The sequence below is a fragment of a genome, unplaced genomic scaffold (assembly GCF_019419815.1).
Source record: "Pyrus x bretschneideri cultivar Hongxiangsu unplaced genomic scaffold, Pyrus_bretschneideri_v1 Contig42, whole genome shotgun sequence".
In the NCBI taxonomy this organism is placed as follows: domain Eukaryota; kingdom Viridiplantae; phylum Streptophyta; class Magnoliopsida; order Rosales; family Rosaceae; genus Pyrus; species Pyrus x bretschneideri.
In genome coordinates, this window is record NW_025999746.1 from 405,549 (window position 1) to 429,685 (window position 24,137).

At 35.3% G+C, this 24,137-nt stretch overlaps 3 protein-coding genes and 1 long non-coding RNA gene across 4 annotated transcripts; 3 read left to right on the plus strand and 1 right to left on the minus strand.

Annotated features, from left to right (window-relative positions):
- The first annotated feature begins 1,564 nt into the window (after positions 1–1,564).
- On the plus strand, positions 1,565–2,338 carry LOC125469348. Its single transcript, XM_048566593.1, has one exon. It carries the CDS (start codon positions 1,597–1,599, stop codon positions 2,242–2,244), a length of 648 nt encoding a protein of 215 aa, XP_048422550.1. The 5' UTR covers positions 1,565–1,596; the 3' UTR covers positions 2,245–2,338.
- Positions 2,339–11,935: 9,597 nt separating this feature from the next.
- On the plus strand, positions 11,936–12,638 carry LOC125469352. The gene has a single exon (XM_048566599.1). The coding sequence runs from the start codon at positions 11,936–11,938 to the stop codon at positions 12,566–12,568; it is 633 nt and encodes a 210-aa protein (XP_048422556.1). The 3' UTR covers positions 12,569–12,638.
- A 1,811-nt stretch (positions 12,639–14,449) lies between these two features.
- LOC125469416 lies at positions 14,450–15,402 on the minus strand. Its single transcript, XR_007251719.1, has 2 exons — positions 14,890–15,402; positions 14,450–14,802 (listed from the first exon to the last, which is right to left on the minus strand). It is a non-coding gene; the product is annotated as an uncharacterized LOC125469416 (long non-coding RNA).
- A 3,324-nt stretch (positions 15,403–18,726) lies between these two features.
- LOC125469403 (late embryogenesis abundant protein At1g64065-like) lies at positions 18,727–19,631 on the plus strand. The gene has a single exon (XM_048566716.1). The coding sequence runs from the start codon at positions 18,804–18,806 to the stop codon at positions 19,446–19,448; it is 645 nt and encodes a 214-aa protein (XP_048422673.1). The 5' UTR covers positions 18,727–18,803; the 3' UTR covers positions 19,449–19,631.
- The last annotated feature ends 4,506 nt before the right edge of the window (positions 19,632–24,137 follow it).

The window sequence follows — 24,137 nt, forward strand, 5'->3', positions numbered from 1 at the left end:
AGCGGCCCAAAGATCAGCGCCCCAGTGCCTTATAGCCTCGGCCCAAGCTGAGAAGTTCCTGACCCAAGCCTAACCCCAACTTGCCTCTGCGGTCCATGTCGTTGCACAACCGCCACACCAAGCCACCCATGACAACAATGTCGTGGCCCTTCCCAGCAACTTTTTTACACATCCTCGACCCCCGTCGAGCCAAATTTCAAACACCAAAGCTTTAAAAAATTACGTAGACAAGGAAAAATTAATTTTTTTTTTCTTACCTTGGTGCGGCGTGAAGATGAAGAAAGCAATGAAAGATGGTCCTTTGCATGGATAAGTGTAGAAGATTGCTAGGGGAGGGGTAACAGATATCCTCTAGCTTTCTCTCTCTTGTAGGGTAGAATAAAATGCTCTCTAAAGTTGATTTAATCATCTACTTAAGGTAGACTTAAATAGACTTTGGACGTGATTTATTTCCCTTTCCTAGAAGGATCTAATTCCCAATTAATGTGGGAATCTACATCAAAATAGGAAACAATCTTATGTTTCCTAAAGTAAGGGAAGATCTCTACACCTGCTGTCCTTTCCTGTAAGCAACCTAGAAGGTGTGAGCATTTATGGAGCCAAAAAAATCAAGAAAATTAGGAAGATGGCACGTGAACTTTTGGGTGAAAAGGATAAAATTACCCTCGAGACACACCGGGATTCCCACACACACGCAACGAACAATAACAGCTCAATTAAGGAAGAGTCAAAGGTGATCAAACTAGTATTTATTTAAATCCCTCTCATCACTCCTCATCAAATCTTCACTCAAAGGGTAACTCCCAATTTTCCTATTCAATTTAGGATTAATTGCCAAATTAATTGCAAGATATTATTTCTCTTAATATCTTGCAATTATACTCATAATTCCACCATATATGGCCGGTCCCTATTCTCCAAATAGGGTCGGCCACTCCCCTATAAATAGTCATGTTCTCCCACTAAAAAGTTAAGTCATTTACTACCCACAAACTCCTAAACACATTTTTTTTAGAATTCTAACTTTAGCATCGGAGATTCTTTGGCCAAAGCCCATCCCCCATTCATTATGGGTGTGTAAGGCTTTTGGCCTTAATCTTAGGTGTTACTATTTTGCAAGTGCATTTTCGTCAAATGAGAAGATGACAGAAATTTGCATCCACACTATTTGTGTTTAATTTTAAATAAAAAAAAATCAAATGATTTCTGACCGTACGATATACGATGAATGACTAAAAGGTAAATAATTTGAATCTGGATGAGAACCAAATTCTTTCAAATGCACTGCACACGCCACCATCTAGAAGTCATCATATTTTACAATAGGCGCATTTGGCGTGTCTGAATCAAACATTAAAAAACAATATCCCCTTCACATGTTGTGTAACATTTTCCAGGAAGCAAACTCACACCCGTAGACTGATAGACAAAACGTCTACGCACACATTATGAATACAAGTCTATAAATATGCATAACATTTTACCACCATTCCACAAACACAATTATCTACCTCCCAATCCATTTCTGAAGCGAAACCCTTAAAAGAAAAGGAAGAATATTGTTGATTTCTTATTTCCAAGTAAAAGAAAATAAAAATGGCTGAGAAAGTAGTAGCTGAGAAGTACCACCAGTTGGAACCAGCAACTGGGCACTCCGGAGGTGATCATGAAGCTTCAGCCACAACGCAATCTGAGGAGCTCAAACGCCAGAAGAGAATTAAGATGTACAAATACATTGGCATTTTCATCGTCTTTCAAATCGTAGTCATGAGCGTTTTTGGTATGACTGTGATGAAAGTTAAGTCTCCGAAAATCAGGTTGGGCAACATCTATGTTCTCAGTCTCAACTCCGTCCCAGCAGCACCTTCATTCGACATGAGCTTCGTAACCCAAATCAGAGTCAGGAACTTAAACTGGGGTACCTTTAAGTTTGATGCCGGCATGGCCACGTTTATGTACCAAGGTGTGCCTGTTGGGCAAGTTGCTATTCCGAATAGCAAAGTCCGAATGCGATCCACAAAAAAAATTGATGTTGTGGTGAGCGTGAATTCTGCGGCATTGCCGAGCAACTCCGCTCTTGGAAGTGAGTTGAGCAATGGGCTGCTGATGTTGAGCAGTCAAGCCAAGTTGAGTGGAAAGGTTACGTTGATGATGATCATGAAGAAAAACAAGTCTGCTGAAATGAGCTGCTCTATGGTGTTTAATTTGGCAGCAAAGTCTGTCCAAAATTTGGACTGTAACTGATAGAATATGGCTATGAGCCAACTTTATGTTTTTGGTTTTCAGATTTGTTTTGGTTTTTATTGACATAATATTCACAAAATCTGTCATTACTTTATTGATGTTGTGAATTTTTTTGAGTTGCGCCCACAGTACCAAGGAAGTTCTAAGTTCAAACTTAGTAAAACAATTGCTCGATAAAAATAAATAGAGTGTATATGTATTTGAAATGTGAGCGTTATGTCACATATAACACTAAAAAATATAAAATAAATAAAAAGAAAGTAAAATGGCATAGCTACAGTTAGTGTCAAAGGTGAGTGTTTGAACTTAGAATTTGAGTCTTTAACATTGGGCAACCAATTGGGACTTGGACTTTCTTTCTTGTAGTTGTTGGCACTGGAGTTTGATTTTTCAGCTTTGAATATGATTTTTTCGATGTGTTGCTTCAAAAGTCAAAGTGAAGTGGTCAAGTTTTGTCATCGTATTGCACGCATGCCATATGAGATGAAAGTGATGGCATGTCAAAAAATGAAAGTCATGGAAATTGAATTTATAATGTTGAAAATAAAGCATCACACACAGTATAACTTGGGACACTCCTTAAGCCATACCTTGAAACTCTCGCAAGAATAGAAGCCGGGCCAAATGTTGCAGACGGACAAGTTCTCTTGTACCAGGTGTCTAACGAAATTTGGATCATTAATGGGCAAGTTCTCTAACAGAGGGAAAAAAAAAAAAATGAATTGCAAATTTTTTACTAAGTATTAAGTAATGCCATTGCGGAATTTTTTTTTTTTATAATAAATTTATTACTGAATCACTATAACAAATTAAAAAATAATGAGTGTTAAGGCCATTTCCAACTGAAAGGGTTATATTTAGCACCTGTCTAGATTATAGCCATACAAGAAATTATTTTTTAATAAACAGTGTTAGACTATATTTATATACCATCTCCAACTGAAGGATGCTATTTTTTTGCCCCCTCAATAATTTATTATTTTAATTAAGTTCGTTCTTTAATTTTATTGTTTAATTGAATTAAACTATCATATTAAAATAAGATTTCCGGACATATTTTGAGTGCCACTTGTCACTAAATGAATAAGGCTCCAGACATATTTTGAATGCCACTTGAAGATGTGGTCATTTGTTGAAAAACATTAAAAGAAAGATTATTGGAAGAGATAAGAGACGGGTGTGTATGAAAAGAGTGTTTGAGGTGAATATAATGTGAGGAATTAAAATAAAATGAGGTAAAATAATATAGAAGAGTTAAAATGATGTGAGAAATTGTGTCGAAATGTCTTAGGTATTTATAGGTAAAAATTAGAAATTTTAATTTCATCTTAAAAATAAAAAAACAAAAAAAATAAAAAAAATCTAGCTGGGCCCAACTGCTGACTGGCATGCTAAAGATGGCCAGTCCGCTGGCCTTATGGCTGGATTTTCGCCCGGTGTGTCCTAAGAATTTTTTGCCCAAACCTCCATTGAAGATGGATTTTGTGTCAAAAAGTGTTATCTTTTTGCCTATATCCTTATGACCTGCTCGATTAGAGATGACCTAAGTGAGCGAGAAAATATGACATTGTGTACATGGCGAGGCAATAGAAAGAAAATTCACAATTGGCATTAATTTTGTCGGAGTAATATTTATCTATTTCAGAAATACTGGCCACTTATGCATTTGTATCTTGTTTTGAGCCAGTTTGGCTTTTTATTATTCTTGTTGAGGATGTTCGTGTATTTATATACCTATTAATTTCAATTAATATAAGTATCGCTTGATAATAGTAAATAAATAAAATGCTTGTCGAGTGTTATACCACTTAAGTGTTACAAGTAATATAGGTGGACGCGCAACATGATTGATATGTCTCAATTTTAAAATATAAATAAAAATAAATATATATTATAATTTTAATGAAATTGCACCATGTGACTATAATCCGAATAAGCAAAAAAAAAAAATAATAATAAATAAAAACTCTCCTTATGTCATGGCCAGAGTAGCAACCAACAAGGCGAAGACATAAAGAATAATAAAACAAGCGTCTTTTATGCATTGCATACAGCTTTATAATGAAATTCATTTTTTACTCACTTAATTATCAAATTAAATGTAGGAAATAGTATCCAACAAAATAAGAAGCAACTAACAAGAAATAGTATCCAACAAAATAACTTAGCATTGAGAGAAAATACACAAAATATCTAACAATGGGTGAAATTTTATAAATGTATTTGTTTCTTTAGTAAAGAACCTATAAATAAAGCCACAAGTCAAAGCACCTTTCAATCGGATGCTGATGCAGTTGAAACCAGGTATATACTTACTCTATCCAGGGTTAAATTTGCACCATACAAATTTTATCCTCGATTTTTGAGAAACATTTAACTTGATTGGTAATTATTTAAGCTTTTTAAACTAGGGGTGGGCAAATGGGTCCTGGACCCGCGGGTCGAGGCGGATCCATGGGATTCGATATAGGTATGGGGTGGGTCCAAACATTATAAATACAAAACGGGGCGGGATGGGTCCAAGTACATAACGGGGCAGGGCAGTTCTAGAAATTGGAGAAAACGGGCCCTCGACCTAGGCCGTTGATTTCCTACCTTAATTAAATCTCTACCATCTATCACCCTCTTTCTCTCTCTTATTATTGTCTGAGTTGTCTCGTCCCAAGACTCCCAATGTTCTCAGGCCTAATTCACTCAACTTTCCCCTCTCTAGAATTCAAGCCTCAACCTCGAGGTCTCTATCCCAACTCCAACACCACATTTGCTCTCCTCAACACAACCACCACCATCTGTTCTCCTCAATGCCTATAGACTCTATCTCCCTCGAATTCCTAACTAGAGCACTCGCAAAAGGCAGTGACTTTCTCCTCCCTCGATCTCTCCTTATTAAATCTCTTTTCCTCTTTCGTCTCAGACCTCAATCTTGAGCCCAGGCTCTTATCTCCATCCATCGACTGTCTACACTTTCTCGTTCTCCCTCCCACCCGTAGTAACTAAGTTGACCTCAACTGTGTTGACATCATAATAGCCAACCACCGTCACCATTGTGGCATCCTCTCTTCACTCTCCACCGTCGAGTACACCACTATCATCCTGCAAATCCCAAGGTAATTTATGAATTAGGGTTTCTAATTTAGGAATTTAGGATTTTTACATAAGCTTTTCAATTGATTTAGGAATTATGTGGGTTTCTGATTTAGGAATTATGTGGGTTTCTTATTTGGGAATTTAGGGTTTTTGGGGCTGTGATTGCATAATAAGTGCTTTTGGGAAAATTTGCTTCTGGGTACGTAAAATTTTGTTTTGATTCATCAACTGGTGTAATTTGTAATGGTAATGGGGGAGGTCTTGGATCCATGAGGAAGATGGCATCTCTCTGTTTCGATTTGTATGTCTGGGTCAGCGGCTTCAACCGAAGCTGCTGGTGTGGCTGGGCTCAAGTACGAATTGCAAAACTCAATGAGGTTGTCCTTTCTGTGGCTGACCAAAAAAAAAAGATATTGGACCCGTGGATCCTGCCCGTTTCGACCAATTTCAAACGAGCCGGGTTAGGTCCAGTTCCAAATTCTCAAAACCTATTACCCAGCTCGGCCCGTCCCGTTACTATTTACAATGGGTAAGGTCCGATTCCTCTAAATTTGGGCCCAATCCCGCCAATGCCCATCCCTACCTTAAACCCTCAGCCATATTCACATAGTCAAGTCTTCAACAACATTCATTGTTCAAGTACCCAATACTTCTTGTTTGTATTTAGGGACAACAACAACAACAATAATAAAGTCTTATCTCAATAAATGAGGTCAGTTTTATGTATTCTAGAATGCTATTATGCTCGGTTTTGTGCCAAGTCTTCATTTAGCTCAAAATACTCTCTTTTCTTAAAGTCTCTTTCTAAGGAGGGTGTAGTCAACTTAGAATTTAAAGAATTTTAATGGACTAATAGCACGTTTACGTAAAGGTAATCGGAATCAAGAAACGGAATTGAATTCCGATTACGGTATACTCTTGTGTTTTCCAAATCTAAAGGAATCAAAATTTAGTGGGTCCCACATAAATTTTGGAGTCCAATTCCAATATTTGGCTGAATTGGATTCCCAAGTTAGGGAAGGTATTTGGATTTCGGGCAATCAGAATGCTAATTTTGTTCCCTTTATGCCCTCACTTACTTTCATTATTTCCAAGATTAACCTTTTAACCCTAAACTGCCATTTTCCTTAAAACACAACTCCTTTCTCTCCTCTCAGCCGCAGCTCTCATCACAATTACGGATAGGTAAATCCCTACTTCTTCTGTGTTTTTATCTCTATGTTGAATTTTTTGCTTTGAACTGCACGACTAAATGAGTTTCTAGATGAAGACTCTGACCTCTGATAGAAAATAAATAAAAGATTTTTCGCATCCTGCTGAATCTTTCATTGCTTCCTTCACTTCACTTCACTTATTAGAGAGAGAGAGAGAGAGAGAGAGAGAGAGGCTGAGTTGATTCTTGCCCACTAGTTCTTCTAAGTTTTTTACTAATTTCAATAAGTTGAAAACTTTGTTATTGGTTTTTGGATTTTTGAATTGGGTCTGATTTCAGTCCAACAAGTGAATGATTTCATAAGAATGTAACTGGAAAAAGTAAACATTCTCTGGAATCTGAGGCGAGAAAGGGAATATGTAGGTGCAGCGTCACTGGTGCAGCATCAGTAGATGCAACATCACTAATGCATCATCAGTAGGTGCAGCATCAGTGGTGCAGCATAAGTAGATGCAGCATCACAACAGGATGGCAAAATTATTTAATGCAACATCAGTAGCTGCTGTTCTTCTCCATCACTGCCCAGACTTGGGTGGTCCTTGAAGATCCTTGTATTATGGCAAACTTAACTTTTCAATTGGGTTGTAGTAAAGTATTGAGAATCCTTGAAGATCCTTGTATTATGGAAAACTTAACTTTTCACTCGAAACCGCACCGCGCCCACCCCTAGAGTCTGTCTTGCGCCTTTGATTGAGGTCTGGGGAATATGGGTCATCAAAACAGGCAATTTGTCTTGTGCCTTTGGTTGAGGTCTACCCTGGGGGTTAGATGCTTGCGTTCAATTATAAAATGTTATAAATTACTAATTACTATCTCTGTCTTTAAAGACTTAATTGCTAAAATTTATTTTGCACCAGAGCTGAGCATTTTGTGCACTTTGATATCAATTGCATGTGTTATAAACTTCAGCTCTTTTGCAGATTGAAGATGTTTATGAGACTTTTTATGATACGTGTGGACAATATTGGCCTTCAATCATTATAATCTCGTTGCAATCATTCTAATGCAAATCACTATGATTGGTCTTTTTGGACATCTATTGTTCTGTTGCATGTTCTAAATTTATGTAATTTACTTGAATTATTTTGTTGTTAGGAACTTATTGAGTACATGTGATTTAATGTTATGATGTTTGGGCAGGTTAGGAATATTTTGTTGACAATATGATGTGTAGGCAAGTTATGAATATTTTGTTTATAATATGATGCCTAGACAGGGTATGACTAGTTTGTTTAGGTTGGTTATGATGGTTAGATAGATGTACTTTGATGTAAAATATTAACTTAAATGAAGTTATTTCCTACTCTTTGTTTGTTCCTAATGTTTTTCCTTCATTTATTTACTATTATACAAAATTCACGCTAGCCCCAGTCCTTCGCAGCTTTGGAGTACCTGTTCTGAGACTCATTAGTGACAGACTTCTCCTCTATCCTCTGGTTAACAACCGACAAATGATGGCTCACAAAACAACTCCAGTCATTGGAAGTATTTTGTGAATCAGTAACTTCAAGAAACACTAAAATGTGGCATGGTGGCTGAGACTGCCCTGATACCACCAAAGATATGGAAAATTTTCATCAATTCACTCTCTGAAACACAAGCTGAATAGTTGTTATGTTGTCTAACACATTTATAAAATTGTATCATGCCACCATGTGGAATTTCAAACTGTTCATGACATACACAATCCTAAGAACAAAATGAGCATGCCTAAGCATAGCTCAAGTGACATTGAGCACAAAGAGCAGGTTATAAACAATATATGCAAATCATGGTAGCTTACACTATCTTGGCTAGCATTAATACATATTTGATTTGTGACAAAGGCATTTTAGTAATCATACTAGTTTATATTCCGATTCTGCTGAATTAGTAAATAGCTTTATGGAATTCTATTCCGATTCCAGAACATTTAAGTAAACAGTTTCAACAGGAATCCGATTTTGACTTATCCTCATTCCAACTCCTCATCAATTCAATTTCTCCTCTTTTCATTATGGTTACGTAAATACGCTATAAGTGACACATTTTAAAGGATTTTAATAGACTCTACAATTTTATATGGACTTTGATAGATTTATATGGATTTCAATTATAGATTTATATGGATTTGTATGGATTTTTTTCATGGATTTCTTAGGACTTTTATCATGTCAATCAACGTAGAGTCCACATATGAATTCATCTCAAATTTCTTCTCAATTACAAAACACTCCACCCACTTATCCAAACTCAATTCCCCATGTCCCTGCACTCCCAAGAACTGTTGCCAAAGTTGTTTCATCAAGCTCAAATCCATCATCCCTCATTTCCCAAAACAATCCGACCGTATCTCTAGCACACTCCATCTTTCAATACCTATAAATCATGGAATTCTACAAAACCAAGTTCCCTCTCAATAATTTCATCAAACACTTTCTGTGTAAAAACCCACTCACCACACCTTACATAGTTAGTAATCAAAGAGTGACTCACTTGTCCATCCTTAATCAATGTCATCCATAGTTTGTATTGGATTGGAACAATAGCAAACACTCACAAGCTTTACTTTCAAGCTTACCTGCAAGGAAATGGGATTGTTCATCCTAGCAAATCCTTGATAATTCACTACATAGACTCTTGTGGACTTTTTAAAATCCTAATCGACTACCCAGAGATTTGGATGTATTCATTAAAATCCTAATTTGACTATACCATGATTTCAAAATCTTTTAAAATCTATTTGACTACACCCGGATTTTAAAGTCTATTAAAATATTATCAAGTCCTATCAAATCTTAATTTGACTACACTCCCATAAGTGTTTCACGGTCTTTCTTTAACCCTTTTGCTCTAAGCCTCAGTCTCACAATCAACTTTTCTACTCGGAGAATCTATAGGTATTTATTTCACATGTCCAAGCCATCTTAACCGATTTTCTCAAATCTTAGCTCCAATTTCGGCCAGCCCTACTTTACCTTAGATATCCTCTTTCTTAATCCTATCATTGCTCCTATACCCACACATCTAACGAAGCATTCTCCTCTCGGCTACACTCATTTTTGCATGTATTGATACTTGGCCGCCTAACATTCCATACCACAAAACATTGATGGTCACCTTGTAGTTCTATAAAAAAAAAAATTATGTGAGCTTTAGTGGCATGCAACGGTCAAACAACACACTCGATGCACTCTTCCACTTCATCCATCCAACTTGTATTTTATGGTTGTAATTTCCATCTAATTCTCTATTATTTTGCAAGATAGATCCAATATATATAATGAAAGCATTCACTCCATATACTCTATCTTGACATACTTAGGTATACATTTAGATTCCAACACTACCTGCCAAAGGTTAAGCTTCACACTTAATCTTATTATTGTGTTTCATCTATCAAGGAATATCATCTTGAACATATCTCGTTATCTCATCCATTACCAATGCAAAAAAGGTAATGACTTCAAGTTGAGCCTTGGTGTAACCTTATGGTTTTGGGAAAGCTTTCAGTTTGTCCTTCACGGGGCCGACCCTGGCCCAGTGCGAGCTAAACAACCGTCCAAGGCCCAAAAAAATTGGGACACCAAAATTATTAGAGTGATATTTTCATATATGTTTTCATAAAAGTATAAATTTATAAAATTTGGTTAAATGACCAAGAAGTTTAACCATAATTAGTGGGTTTTGTTGTTTAAAATTAACATGGAGGTCCTGGGTTCAAAACTCTATGTGTGTTTATTTACTTTCCAATTTTTACGAATATCATTTCATAAGAATATAAATTATAGATTTTGGTTAAATAATCAAGAAGTTTAACTAGAAATGATTGTTTATGATGTTTAAAATTAATGAGGATGTTTTGGGTTTGAAATGCTATGTGCATTTTTCTACTTTTCAATTTTTACAAATTTCTTTTTATAGAGAATAAATTTATAAAATTTGTTTAAATGATCAAGAAATTTAATAAGAAGTAGTGATTTCTGTTGTTTAAAATTAATGAGTGCTCCTGCGTTTGAAATGTTATGTACATTTTTATTCTTTCTATTTTTTACACTTTTTGTTTGGTTGTTAATTTCTTTTTAATTACTACCGAGCGGTCCTTAAACAATAATCCAATCATCAACAATGACATCAAATGGTTTACAAAATTTGGTATCTCTACCATTATTAGCCTTCAAGAAATTAATGTATGTATGCCTTACCAATACTAGGTTTAATTTAGTGTTCATTCATTGTTTTTACATATCAATAAATGACTCGGAAATATGATTATTTTTTTTAGTTCCATATTGACAAGGTTAGTAAATAAGAAAAAAAAAACACCTGAGGGTTTATATAAAAAAGAAACACTTCAAAGATTTGAGAAATGCTAAGGAGACTCTTTCAAGGTGGGACCTTTCATGGACTCTTCATTACCTCATGTTTTTGGCACAATGTTTTATAGTGTTGGCACAGAAATTGCGCCAAAACCATAAGGTAGCGGAAAGTACATGGAAAGTCCCATTTTTGAGAGTCTCCTTAGCATTTCTCTAAAAGTTTAGATAGAAAGGAAACAAAACTCATCATCTATCTACTTTTAAGCCTAGGGTTTTTTGGTTCCCTTCTCTTAATATAAAATAAATTAGTTTTTTCTTATTTCTAAATTATTGAGTTTGAAGTGTTTTTTTGAATATAATTTTATCAAAGTCTTGTGTGTGAAAACAAATAATTTTTCTTATATGAAGTTGGACCACATTTTTTTGGCATTGCCCTAGGCCTCTCTCAGGACCAGGCCTGGTCTTTCATGAGTTCTTACTACAATCCTTGCTCTATCATACATATTATTTATTGCTCAGATATATGCTATTTGTATTCATTTCTTTCTAAAAATGTCCAAAGAATTTCTCTTGGGACAATAGTGTATTAAATTTTGAAAAAGAAAAATTTGCCAACACTAAAGTATATCACACAAACCAAACCATGTTCTCACCTGTGATACGGGGATTTAGTCATGCCAACGGATATAATCGAAGCTTCTGTTGATATTTTTTTGGTAAAATGAAGATTCATTTGATATTTAATTTGTTCTGAAAGCAAAACCCTAAATGGTGGTCCTCACCTAAAGTCATCGATCATCTAGAAGTCAAGAATTTGCACCTTTGTCTTTGGAAGTACGCGTTTGGTGTCCGCAATAAAATACTAAAAATTTTAAATTCCTTTCCCATACTTTACACGTTCTTGGAAATTCACTCCACCATATAACATATTAAAAATAGGTCCATACTCAAAAACTATATATAACACGCAACTCCTCCACCATTTCCACAAACAACTTCCCCCATTTTTCAGTTTCATCCAAGAAAACAAACCTACAAAAAACCAGAAAACCTTTCTTCCCACTTTCATATCAGAAAAGAAAAGGATATTAACATGGCTGAGAAAACCAACCAGGCCTATCCCTTGGCACCAGCAAATGGTTACACAAGAAGTGATGCAGAGTCTTTGCAATCAGCCGACGAGCTGAAACGCAAGAAGAGAACCAAGTTGGCCATTTATATTGGTATTTTCATTGTGTTTCAGATCTTGGTCATAACTGCGTTGAGTCTCACCGTCATGAAAGTTAAGACCCCTAAGGTCAGGCTAGGCAACATCAACATCCAAAACTTCAACTCTGCCCCTGCAACACCTTCATTCGACACTACATTTACAACCCAAATCAAAGTCAAGAATACAAATTTTGGCCCATACAAGTACGATGCTGCCATTGTCACGTTTTTGCACCAAGGTGCGACTGTCGGGCAAGTTTCTATTCCAAAGAGCAAGGCTGGAATGCTTTCAACCAAAAAAATTGACGTTGAGGTGAGCTTAAGTTCAAGTGCATTGAGCGGTACCAATCTTGGCAGTGAATTGAACAGTGGGGTATTGACACTCAACAGTGCGGCTAAGTTGACTGGAAAGGTTGAATTGATGCTTATCATGAAGAAGAAGAAGTCTTCCACCATGGACTGCACCATGGCATTTGATCTGTCATCGAAGACGCTCAAAAGTTTAAAATGCAAATGAAAACAACCAAGATTATTTCTTTGTATTCATGTTAAATATTTTCTGGAAATTTATTTTATTTTTGTTGGTATTGTTTTTATTTCAAAGTTGAACTGCTCGCTCTTTTTTTTTCCCCTTTTTTATGTGAACGTGATGCCATGATGATATAAGATTCAAATATCTAATAGTGTGTAAAAACCAACAGATACTCCAACTTGCAGTCTGTGAATAAGACTATAAAAAAAAAGTTTATGAAGTTGTCAAAATATTTATTCGAGAGATGACAGTGACCCCCTAATTTCCTCAAACCAATGTTTGTATTACAGGCCAACTTTAGTTGACTATAATTAAACACATAAAATGAACTTGTCAAATATATCTCAGGAGAGGACAAGGCATAAGCTGTGCACATGTAGCTGTTGAGTACATATTATGCATGTGGTCTTTATTTTGTCCAACTCAAAACGCCTCCCATGTCATATATGCCATTGTATGGATAATATAGTTTTGCTCTTCTTATCAAAATATCTAGCATATAATAGGGTGGCACGATCCATATTCTTTTTCACCTTTCACATATCCCTTTTAATTTTTGTCCTTTAATCCATCTTCAATTTATTTGATCCGACAGTCGAAATTGACAGAAATATGTGAAAGGCAAAAAGAAGTATTTAAATAACACCACTTCTATTATAGTCGGATTTTAATTTGACACAAAGGTCAAGAATTCTTTTGTTAGTCGACAATATAACATATTAAATTGTTTGGCAATAAAATTCTACTCTACTATGAAATTTTTCAAACCTAAGAAGCAAGAAGATGAGATGCCCTAAATTGGTGGGATCCTGAACGATTCACACCCAGCCAATGTACGGTATTTTATTAGTTTATGTGAAACATGTGGGCTGCTGGAAATAATGAGTTTCCTATTTTAATAGTTTGCTTATAAAGTGGTGAATAGGAAAAGCCAAGTATCTGTATCGTCTTTCGTTCATGAAAAATAAACTAAAATATAGTAAAATAATTAAAGGCCAAAGCATATTTAATTTTTTATTCGATCCTCAATATAGCTTTATTCCGAAGTTTTGATTGGATGGTATATGGTTAATTATTCTATAGTTGTGCATGATTAGGTGGGTTAGGAATAGGAAGGGCAACATGTGTGTTTACCATTGCATATATATATATATATATATATAATGAAGAGGCGTGAAGCAGACCTACTTCATGCGATAAATACAATGTAGAACATACCTGATGCATTCATGCGTCTGTGCTTGTTTTGGTTAGTTGTTGCATAAGAATTAAAAAGAACCTTGTATTCAGACCAAAAAGTAAGGTAAATTTATATTAAATACCAAGTTGGACATAGGATTTAAGAAACTGTATCATGTTTAAGGAAAATAAGTTCAATTACATATTTTAGGATAGGCCACAAACTTTATTGCAAGATGATCTATTACTAAATAAAAGATATGGCAAACTACCATTTTGTCCCACGCTTATTACTTTTAAAACTTTATAAGGTTCGATAGAGTCGAAGTTGACTTAAGTTTTAGAGTTTTAGTAGGTCCGTCAAGGTTTGGGGTTGATCATTTTAGATTTAAGATTTTAGAATGTCATTGGAGGATTTTAGGTCATCTTCAAACGAAAGAACTATGTTTAGTCCTTGTCCAGATTATAGCTCTGCAAGAAATTATTTTTTTAATAAACAGTATCAGATCATATTTATATACAATCTCAAACCGAATGAGCTTATTTTTAACTCCCTCAATAATTTATTATTTTAAGTTTATTATTTAATTTTATTGATTAATTGAATTAAACTACCATATTAAAATAAAACTTTCAAACATATTTTAAATGTCATTTGTCGGTAAATGAATAAGATTTTGAAAAGTCTTAAAAAGAAACAAGCAAATAGAACCCTTATTCACCGTTATCTCGGAGAAAAAAAGCACGATCAAACATTTTTGTTGTGATAATCATAGAGATCATCAGCAGGCGGTTTCATCGAATTTCCCGATAAATACAATTTTCATAGCAAAACTTGGATTTACAAGTAAAGTGGCAAATAACCCAGTTTCCAAACGAGTTCCAAAATGTCATATTTCTTTGAGACATTTCGTGTAACACTGGGCGGTCATCCTATGCTTAACGGGAAATTATACGAGCAACAAAAGCTCAACCAAGTAGAGGAAAACTCGAAATTACTTGCAGCAAATTTGATAACCACTTTAAATTCTCTCTCCCTCCTACAAGAAGAACAGACTGATAATCATATTCATACAGGTAAGAAGACTGTCGACAGAAACTATGTACAAACAAAACCAACAAATCACCTGAAGTTAATACAAATGGGAGCTACTTGTCATAGGTGAGCTATTTGTTGGTTTTTATATGGAAGCCAAATCAGGTGGGAATATGAGAAAAATGAAAAAACAAAAGCTAAATTAATTCCAAAAACAACAATCCACAACGAAAGTGAAATACTTGGGGAGCTGAAAATACCAAAACCCACCTAATCCAAAACATAAGTAAAACCCCAATTATAAACCTGAGTTAAACCTTCAATCAAACTCTAAATTAAACTATTAATAATACCCAAATTAAGTTATCAATCAGTAAAGATAAAAATGCAGAGAGACGGGTTTAACAGGTGTACCTGGTGTGAGCGAGCGAGTGGTGCTGCGACTGTGAGAGGCTGAGAGGAGATGGGGCCGAAGAAGGTGAATTTGTGGAATCAGAAATGGAGGAGAGAATGAAAAGAGAAGGCAGCAGCTGCCCGGGCTGCACGTGGGTAGAGCCCGCCATATTGGGCCTGGGGCTACCGGGCTTGCTAAGTGTAACCACCCTTCGGCCACTTAGTCCGAATCTTTTCGGCCAGATTTATTTTAGGCTTGCTGTTGAAGACAGTTTTGGGTCTTTTTCGGACTATGTTTTGGCCTATAGATCTTTGGCCGGCTCAGTTGGAGATGACCTTAAATTACACATTTTTTTATTTTAACTAATTGAATAGTTTGAGTTTTCAATTAGTACCTAAACTAAAAATGAGTTTTCAATTGGTTCAAAACTTAATCAGAGAAATTATGTTACTATAATAGTTTTTAAGCAACATTCATTCAAGCATCCTCTTAGTAGGAAGCTAGTTTGCATTGATCTGCTGAAGAATGGAGTGAAATACTAATTATCTGATTATCAGCACACTTGTAAATATGCACACGTATTACAACAGATTTGCACAGAAAACAAGTCCAAATCATCTGAACCACATATCAGCACAGAAAGCATGCACAATGTTACGAAAACCAGACCAGTTGAGAATAGATTGGACAGTAGAGAGAGGTTGCCCAATCAAGCATTAACAGGAAAATTGAGTATCAAGTTGCACAAACCTGCTTTGTATTAAGATTGAATGAACAGCAGAACATTTACGGAGTGAAATGTCTTTCGAGAGACAGCAATATTTAGTGATGAATTAGCCAAATAAGCCAACGAGCCGATTAGCCCTTTTGAATGATTACTCACATATTGTTGTAGACCTCATTCATTTTACTACTTTCTTTACGCCTTGAATGAATTGCAAAGCATGGTTATGGGTTTTCATTTTCTAAGTAAGTGAAAAATAAAGGGCTCGTTTGGATGTGCTTTTAAAATAACTGAAAACACTTTTAGAGAAAATATTTTTGGGTTCCAAAAGCACTTAAAGTGTTTTCTGCAAGAAGTACCAGTAATGTGCTTCTTCTAGGAAGCACTTTAAGTGTTTTTCAAGATTTATTTGCATTTTTACTAAAGATTGGTTCTAAAAACATTTTCACCAAAAGTGCTTTCAATTATTTTAAAAGCACATCCAAACGAGCTCAAATTTACTTATCGAATTAAATTTGTGAGGGTAGTTTAGATAGTAAATTTGGGTTTAAAGAGATATTGATAGTATAATTAAAAAAAATACATAAAAATAATAAAAAAAAAAGACTTTTTAGCCAAAATGGTCTTTGAGTGGCATAACTTTTTAATTTGGTTCTTAAAATTTGAAATCAATAGAAGTGATATATGGGTTTGTCCACCATCAATCAATCATTTTAGTTCTTCCATGAAAAATTATATTAAAGGATTAGAATGATTTGATGATGGATAAACTCAATGACCACTTTTATCGATTTCAAATCTCAAGAACCAAATTGAGGAATTATGTCAATCTCAGAGATCATTTTAGCTAAAAATCCTAAAATATGGGGGTAAATAATAAATTAGCTATAGAAAGAGATTATATTGGTTCAAATAAAATTTGATGGGGATATCTAGTCAAAGGACTATAATCAATATGCAATCTTAAACCAAGTTTTGATTACATTTTAATCTTATTCAAAAACGAAAGTTTACAAACCCCATAAATATATTAACTGTAAAGATAAATATGAGTAGTGTTTTTTTTTTTTTTTTTTTTTTTTTTTTTTTTTTCCAGATGAAACTATGAGGTTGTTTGGGAAGTGCCTTTAAATACTGAAAGTACTTTTATAAAAAAAAATATTTTTGAAATCAATCCTTAGTAAAAATGCAAATTAATCATAGAAAAAGACTGCAAGTGTTTTCTAAAAACGCTTTCATTAATTTAAAAGCATTTTCTAAACGAGCCTCATGAATAGTTACTGTATGCAACATTTGTTTTTTTAGCTTTTAGTGCTAACTAGAAAGAAAGGGAGACAGGAAGGCTCTCAGCTGGAATGTGTCTTTTGCCAATTTTCTTTTGGTTCACGTAGAAGTGGTATTGTCATGAGCACACCTTTTATCCTCCTTTGAATCATTCTTCTTTTCTGAGGAAACCTGTTCTTTATAAAAAAATTCAAAATAAATTAATTGTTTATTGCCTGTAACAACGATAATTTCTCCTGGAGACGATTTGGTAAACAACAACGTGCGATTTGAACTTTTGAAGGACATGAGCAGTTGTGGATTCTTACATCAGTATGTACGGCTTATTCAAATTTCTGAGGCATGCATGCTCTTAGTCATTTTTTATTCAAGTATGATTGAATATTTAAGGACCTATTTGGTCCAGAAGAAGTCGCAACTCTAAAATATATGACATTCTGACTAAAACTTTGTACTCTGGAAGATCAAATAAGTGATGAAACAAAAACAAAAAAGGTGAATTCCCAGATTTATCGATGACCGTTACTGACCTCGTCAAGAAAGCACTGCGTGGTGCCCTACGAATTCCACTTGTGAACTATTTTTTCACAAAAATGAAAATTATAAAGATATCTAGAGGTTTCTGGACCTACTGTGAATGCTGTTTATTATATAGCTAAGGTTAAATTACTTTTTTTCGGTCCTTCCTGTTTGGATATATTTCATTAATACAGCCCTAAAATTTTAGATACGTACTTTTCTAATTTGTCCAATTCAATGACAATGACTTGAGCTTGTGAATTACTTCGATTAAATTAGCAAATGTGAGATATGAGGATAAATTAAGAGAGTTTGAGGTCCGGCTAGCTACAATGCTATGTTCCTTAAGTCCAAGATTTAAAACGATGATTTTCAAATCACTCAGTAGTGTGCCATGAAGAAGAAATTGGAGAGTTTAATGTCCATCTTATATATTTTTAGTTTTTAATTTTCATTTTTTTATAAGAAATATAGGTGAAATATGATGGAGAAAAGAGGGATGACCAAAGGTACATGAAAGTGTACACAAATGAAACTGAAGACTCCTTTTAATAGGTTTTCTTTTCTAGTTTTTCTCTCTTACATTCGTATTTGATCTCTTTCCACACACTCCCTAACTTCATATATCCTTCATTCTTCACATCTTCGTACACATTACCTCCATCTTTATGTGTGTAAATTAAACACTTCACATGTACCACAGATCGCGCTAAATTTGTTGGCATAAGTACCATATTGTTAGGAAACATCACCCTAAAATTTTCCCTCTTAGGGTTATACTCGAGGAAAGTACCATATTGTTAGAACAATTAGTAAACTACAGAATTATACTGGAGAAAAATGCGCTAGAGTGCAACCTCACCTAAAATACAAGGACTAAAGCTATAAAATAAAATCCCACAATCAAGAGCTGACACGGATGTAGGCCATGACTGACCAATTCTTATCCCCTAAGCGTCAAATTTTAAACACGACCACCCACTCACTCCCACTCAATATAAACCCCCGTCATTAACCAAAACTCTAATTAAATCCAGCACACCTTTACATTTTTCTACAATATTTTTCTAAAGCCCCCAAAACAATGGCAGATCAAGAGAGCCAAATCTGGCCATTAGCACCATCCAGATTACACCGCAGAAGCGATGAAGAAAACCCCACTTTCAAAGCCATACGAAGAGAAAGAAGCAACAAATGTTTCGTCTACGTCTTCGCAGGCATCGTCCTTCAAAGCATAGTCATCCTTGTCTTTGCTTTGGTTGTTCTTCGTGTCAAACCCCCCGGTTTCAATCTCAGCTCTGTCCAGATCAAAACTCTGAAGTCCACATCTTCTCCAGCAGCTTCGTTCAACGCAACGTTATCTACTGAGATGGCGATAAAGAACAAAAACTTTGGGCAGTACAAGTTTGAGGGGAGTAGCGCGAGCTTGTGGTACGGAGAGTTCAAAGTCGGCGAAGCTAAATTTGCAAATGGAAGCGTGAAAGCGAGAGGGACTCGGAAGGTGAACGTGAGTATTGAAGTGAGGTCTAATAGGCTGCCTAAGGATGTTCAAAATGGTGGTTTAGGGAGTGAGATTAATTCTGGATATTTGAACATTAGCAGCTATGCAAAGATTAGTGGGAGAGTGCATCTGATGAATATCATGAAGAAGAGGAAGACTATTGATATGAATTGCACCATGGTTCTTGTTTTGAAGAATAAGACAGTTAAGGATTTAGTATGCAAATAATGATTATTTTAGGTAGTATTTTTGTTAATGATATTGGTATAGTTTGTATTTTGGGATTTAGTTTACAGATCTAGTTTCTAGAAATTCAATCATTAATTTGTTAATTTGCTTGCTTAATACTTGATCCAAATTTGTATGTTGTAATATATATATATCTATAATACATTTCATCTTTCATAGAAAGTTTGTGTCATTTTTTGTTCGCATATTTAAATTGCTAGTGATTGTAACACTCACCTTTCATTTTTTTGCACTTGTCATATGAGTACAAAAACATCGAAAAATACTCAATTTGCGTGCAAATGGCTAAAAAATTAGTGACAAAATTCCTATCCATTTCAATTATAAGATCTGAGATTTCTTCATGACCAGGTTTTTCTCTTCTTTCTGTCCACTTGATCACAGCTGTGTTTCACCAAACAAATGGGTGATATATATAAATGCTAGCATATAGTGCCATATGGAAGTTTTTTAGTAAGATTAAGACGTGAATCCATAACTTAGCTCAGTCAATACTTCGAATACATGCTAGAAAACGAAAGGAGAAAGACGTCCTTTTCTTTTGGCCAGGAATTCGGAACGCATATACGTCTTGGCTTAAAAAAAAAACAAACGCCAAGTGAATCGATTCCTCAACTGTCGGTAGCCCAATGGCATGCTTCTGTGTAGAGAAATGGGAAATCTTGTACTTGATTATATTTTTACTGGCACTAAAAGCATCACCCAAAAAGTCTAAATCCCTATCGTTCATAATTAAAGGTTAATTAGGAGGTGGTTATCATTACTATAATTCTGATTAAGTGTTTGTTAGATTGAAATTGGAGGTGTCTGTTGAGGTCATAGACTCTGTGGCTCCTGGCTGTTAACATATAACTTTTTTTTCAATTTGGTTTGTTCCCCAGATTTAACGTTCCCCAGGTTTGATCTATTATCACAACGTGGAGCATGTTTCTTTGTCGGTTTTTGCTGCTGGCTGTAACGTCTGTTTCAACTTTCAATCCTCTTCCTTCCTGTTTGATCTCGACATCCTGCCAACGTTTTATGCATGCAAAAAAACACACGTAAATTGACCTATATTGGTATGAAGTGAGCTAATTTGGGCCTGTGTCAATGAGTAAGTCTATAATTTTTTTTGGCAAACGAGTAAAGTCTGTATACTATATATCAGACTAACTCTCTTCTTCCTGTTTGATTTCTTCTCCTTCACTCTCTTTCTTGACTACGACGTTGTCGTATTTAATTTGAGCATATTTGGATAATCTCTTATCTCTCCTTCACATAGTTTGTTCTTTTTTGTTTGATCAGATGCGTTACTAGTCTTCTTCATGTGAGGTCTCTTCTAATTAGTTAAGGTTGACGATTCGGGATAAGGGGTTCTGTCTGCATCGTGTTGCTTCTTGTTTGTGTGGAAATGGTCAACTTTAACCATTCAGGGCATGTTTCGGATTGTTTTCGGAATAGGTAAAAGTATTTTCTAAAAATCAAAAACACTTAGTGCGTTTTATAGAAAAAAATTAAAATGTTTATGAGTCCTAAAATGTTATGCGAAGAACCAAATGTCAAATGGGCTTGGACTTTTGGTGCTCCCAGGCAACCAAAAGTCTTCTACAATTCTAATTCTATATAGACCCAGTTAACTTGTGTAACCATTCACACCATGATTCACTCGGCAAACCTCATTACGTGGCTTGGGCTCATGTACGTGTGCCACATGCTTGGAGTGACTCAAATTGTAATATTAATGTACCGGAATTGTTATTAGCACTCCAAAAATCTCATTCTACACTCCTCACAAGTGTATTTTTCTTTCTAAATATGGAAAGCTTGAAGTGACAAATGAGATTTTTGGAGTGCTAATAACAATTCTCTAGTGTATTATTATTATAATACCACTTGGCATGATAAATATGCGTGATTTGCGTGGGTGTGGCATCCAGTAAACTATTATATATTAGCGTGGTATAATCGTAAATTTGCATACTCTTAGTTTCACACATTATTCATGGATTTAAACTTGGCTTATGAAGCTTCCACAACGATTGGGCTTTAAGACATGATTGTGTTTGTAGGTAAGATTTTTGGGCCCCAACATTAGCCCCTTGATTATTTGGCTATGAAAGAATTGAATAAGGCTGAAGAATCAAACTCCGACCCAAAACTGCAAAACACGTTCTACTTGGTGGGACTCTTTCACTTCCCACGTGCCACCTGACGACTGCGTGATGATGCTTCTCCTAGTTTCCAATGCATAACTCACCTTCCTAAGGGAACTCCAGGTATTCTTGTTGGTTGAAGGATAGGAGTTTGATGCTCTTCTTTTCTTAAGACAAATCTTCATTCTTTCCCACTTTTCCTTGTTGATTTCCATTGGGATTTGGGCGTGTCTGCTTTTTGGAATTTTGTTCATGTTGCTTCGTTGAAAGCAGAATTTTCTTTTGATTTTCCCTCTGCTTGCATGTTTACTAGGGATTTTGGGGTCTTCATGCTTGTCAAGTTTTGGTGAGTATTGAGGCTTGAAGGTAGAGGTACGAATTCACCAGGAAAATTAAGCTCATGGTTTCTGTAGTAGGACCGTCTTTCTTGATAATTTTGTATGACATTGTTGTCTTTTTTTGTTCCCATGCATGCTCTCTACAATTGCGGATTTGTAGGTCTAGCTTGATTGTTTGATAGTGCTTTTCGAGTAGGGTTTGTCTAGGTACAATGACTAGTTCGGCATGATTACTTTATCATAGTTAACTTGGCATGATTAATCCTTCATGTGTGCTTTATTAGCTTGCTTTTGACATAGACATCCGCATGGCATGCTTCATGTTCCCTTCAAGGATTATTCAAGTGCTTATTGGCATGGTAGGAAGCCGACCTCATCCCTCCTATGTTGAACCCACCTACATCCCCTCCTCCACCTCTCTCTGTCGACCCATCTCTTAAACGCTTCTCTTCTTTTATGTCGCAACCATGGCAGGGGCATTGCACCAGCTACAAAATCCGCTCACTGGTCCCATCTCGCCACCATAACCAAATACCAACTTTCACTGGACTTCCCCTCCGTCGTCGTCATCTCCTTCACCTCCTTCTCTGTTGCCGTTCGACAACAGGGTCATGGCATGGTTTTCGTTTTGGGCTTGCTCAATTTCGTTGCCATCAGAAATCAAACACCACCGTATTATCCTCACTATCTAACCGATTCACTCTTCGATTTTGATTTTGCAATTTAATATATTTAATTTCAATTCAATTGCAGTAACTGAAATTTTAGTTTCAACTAGGATTCATGCCTGCGCGATGCGACGGGTCGTAATTAACAAATACATATAAAAAGGGGCAAGTAAAAGAGTTCATGAATTTTCATAGCGTACCAAGTTAGTAGAAATGTACTCCAAGATGACCAGGTCAAAAAGAGATTCCTTCACTCTCAATATGGTTTATCAAAAGTAATGTCTTATTTCTTCAAGCCAAACATGCCAATCACAACTACAAATACTAACAATTGTGCAAAAGAGTTATAGAAACACTCATGTACGATATAAGAACAAACCTCACAATTGGTCTTAAGAATTGTTTTTCCAAAGAGACCCATTACAATGCGATCTGAAAGAAAACAAAACATGAATAATATCAAGGAAAATGCATTTTCTTTGTCAAGTAAAATCTACGGCAGGTAATGAACAAAATACAAAGTTCTCAGCTTTAATTTAATTATTATCAAATATTGAGGGAAATTAACAACTACCCAGAAATGTTTACTCAAAATTAATTGATAATATGAATAATTAAATTACACAACATTTACAAAACCCAAAGTTCTTAGCTTAATTTGATCATACCATTTAAGTGGAAGAAGTAAAAAATTACACATAAATGTTTGCACACAATTAATTGATGAAACAACCAATTGGGCAATCAAACCCCCTCTCTCATATCACCTAACGGCAAGATCTGAACCCTTGACGGGGTAGTGTGGTCATTTTGACTCCCAAACTGTAGTGATCCCCAGCAAAAGAAACCGGCAAACAAAGAAAAAACAACAAACGATGAGCAATAAAATTCACAGACCATAATACACAAAATTCCCTATAACGTAAATTGATAAAGCATTTTACCCAATCCAATTGAATTCCTGATCACAACACATAAGATAAACTAATAAACCATTTTATCCAAATAACCATTTAATTTTAAACATTTAAAACCGAAGAGAACCAAACGCGCATATTTGGAAAAAAATGGAGTGTTTTGAATATATAAATCTCACCCTCAGCACTTTAAAAATGCAGCGGTCCCAATGGAAAGAGAACTTGCAAAACAGTGTCCCAGCACAAACACAACATATAAAACAAACAAACGAAGAAAAAAAAAATTTAAAAACCGATAGTGAAGATTAAAATTCAAAAATCCTAGGATACAAAATCGCAAACGACATAAAAATTAATAATAAAAGTTATGAAAAAACAGAAACCGCTTGACACCAAATGCTTGACGCCAACGACGACCCCAAAGGCAAGAAAAATCTCAAACCAGTTAAGAAAAAATTAAGAGTCCATTCCTCTGTCATATTCTTTTCCCCTGTTTTGCTACCCCTATTCCCAAATGTGTCTTCGATTCTCTTTGTCCCCTTTTTCTCTCACCCTAATATCTCACCTGCAAAATCTTAACGCTGCTGCCTTCCCCCACCAACAAACCCTCAAC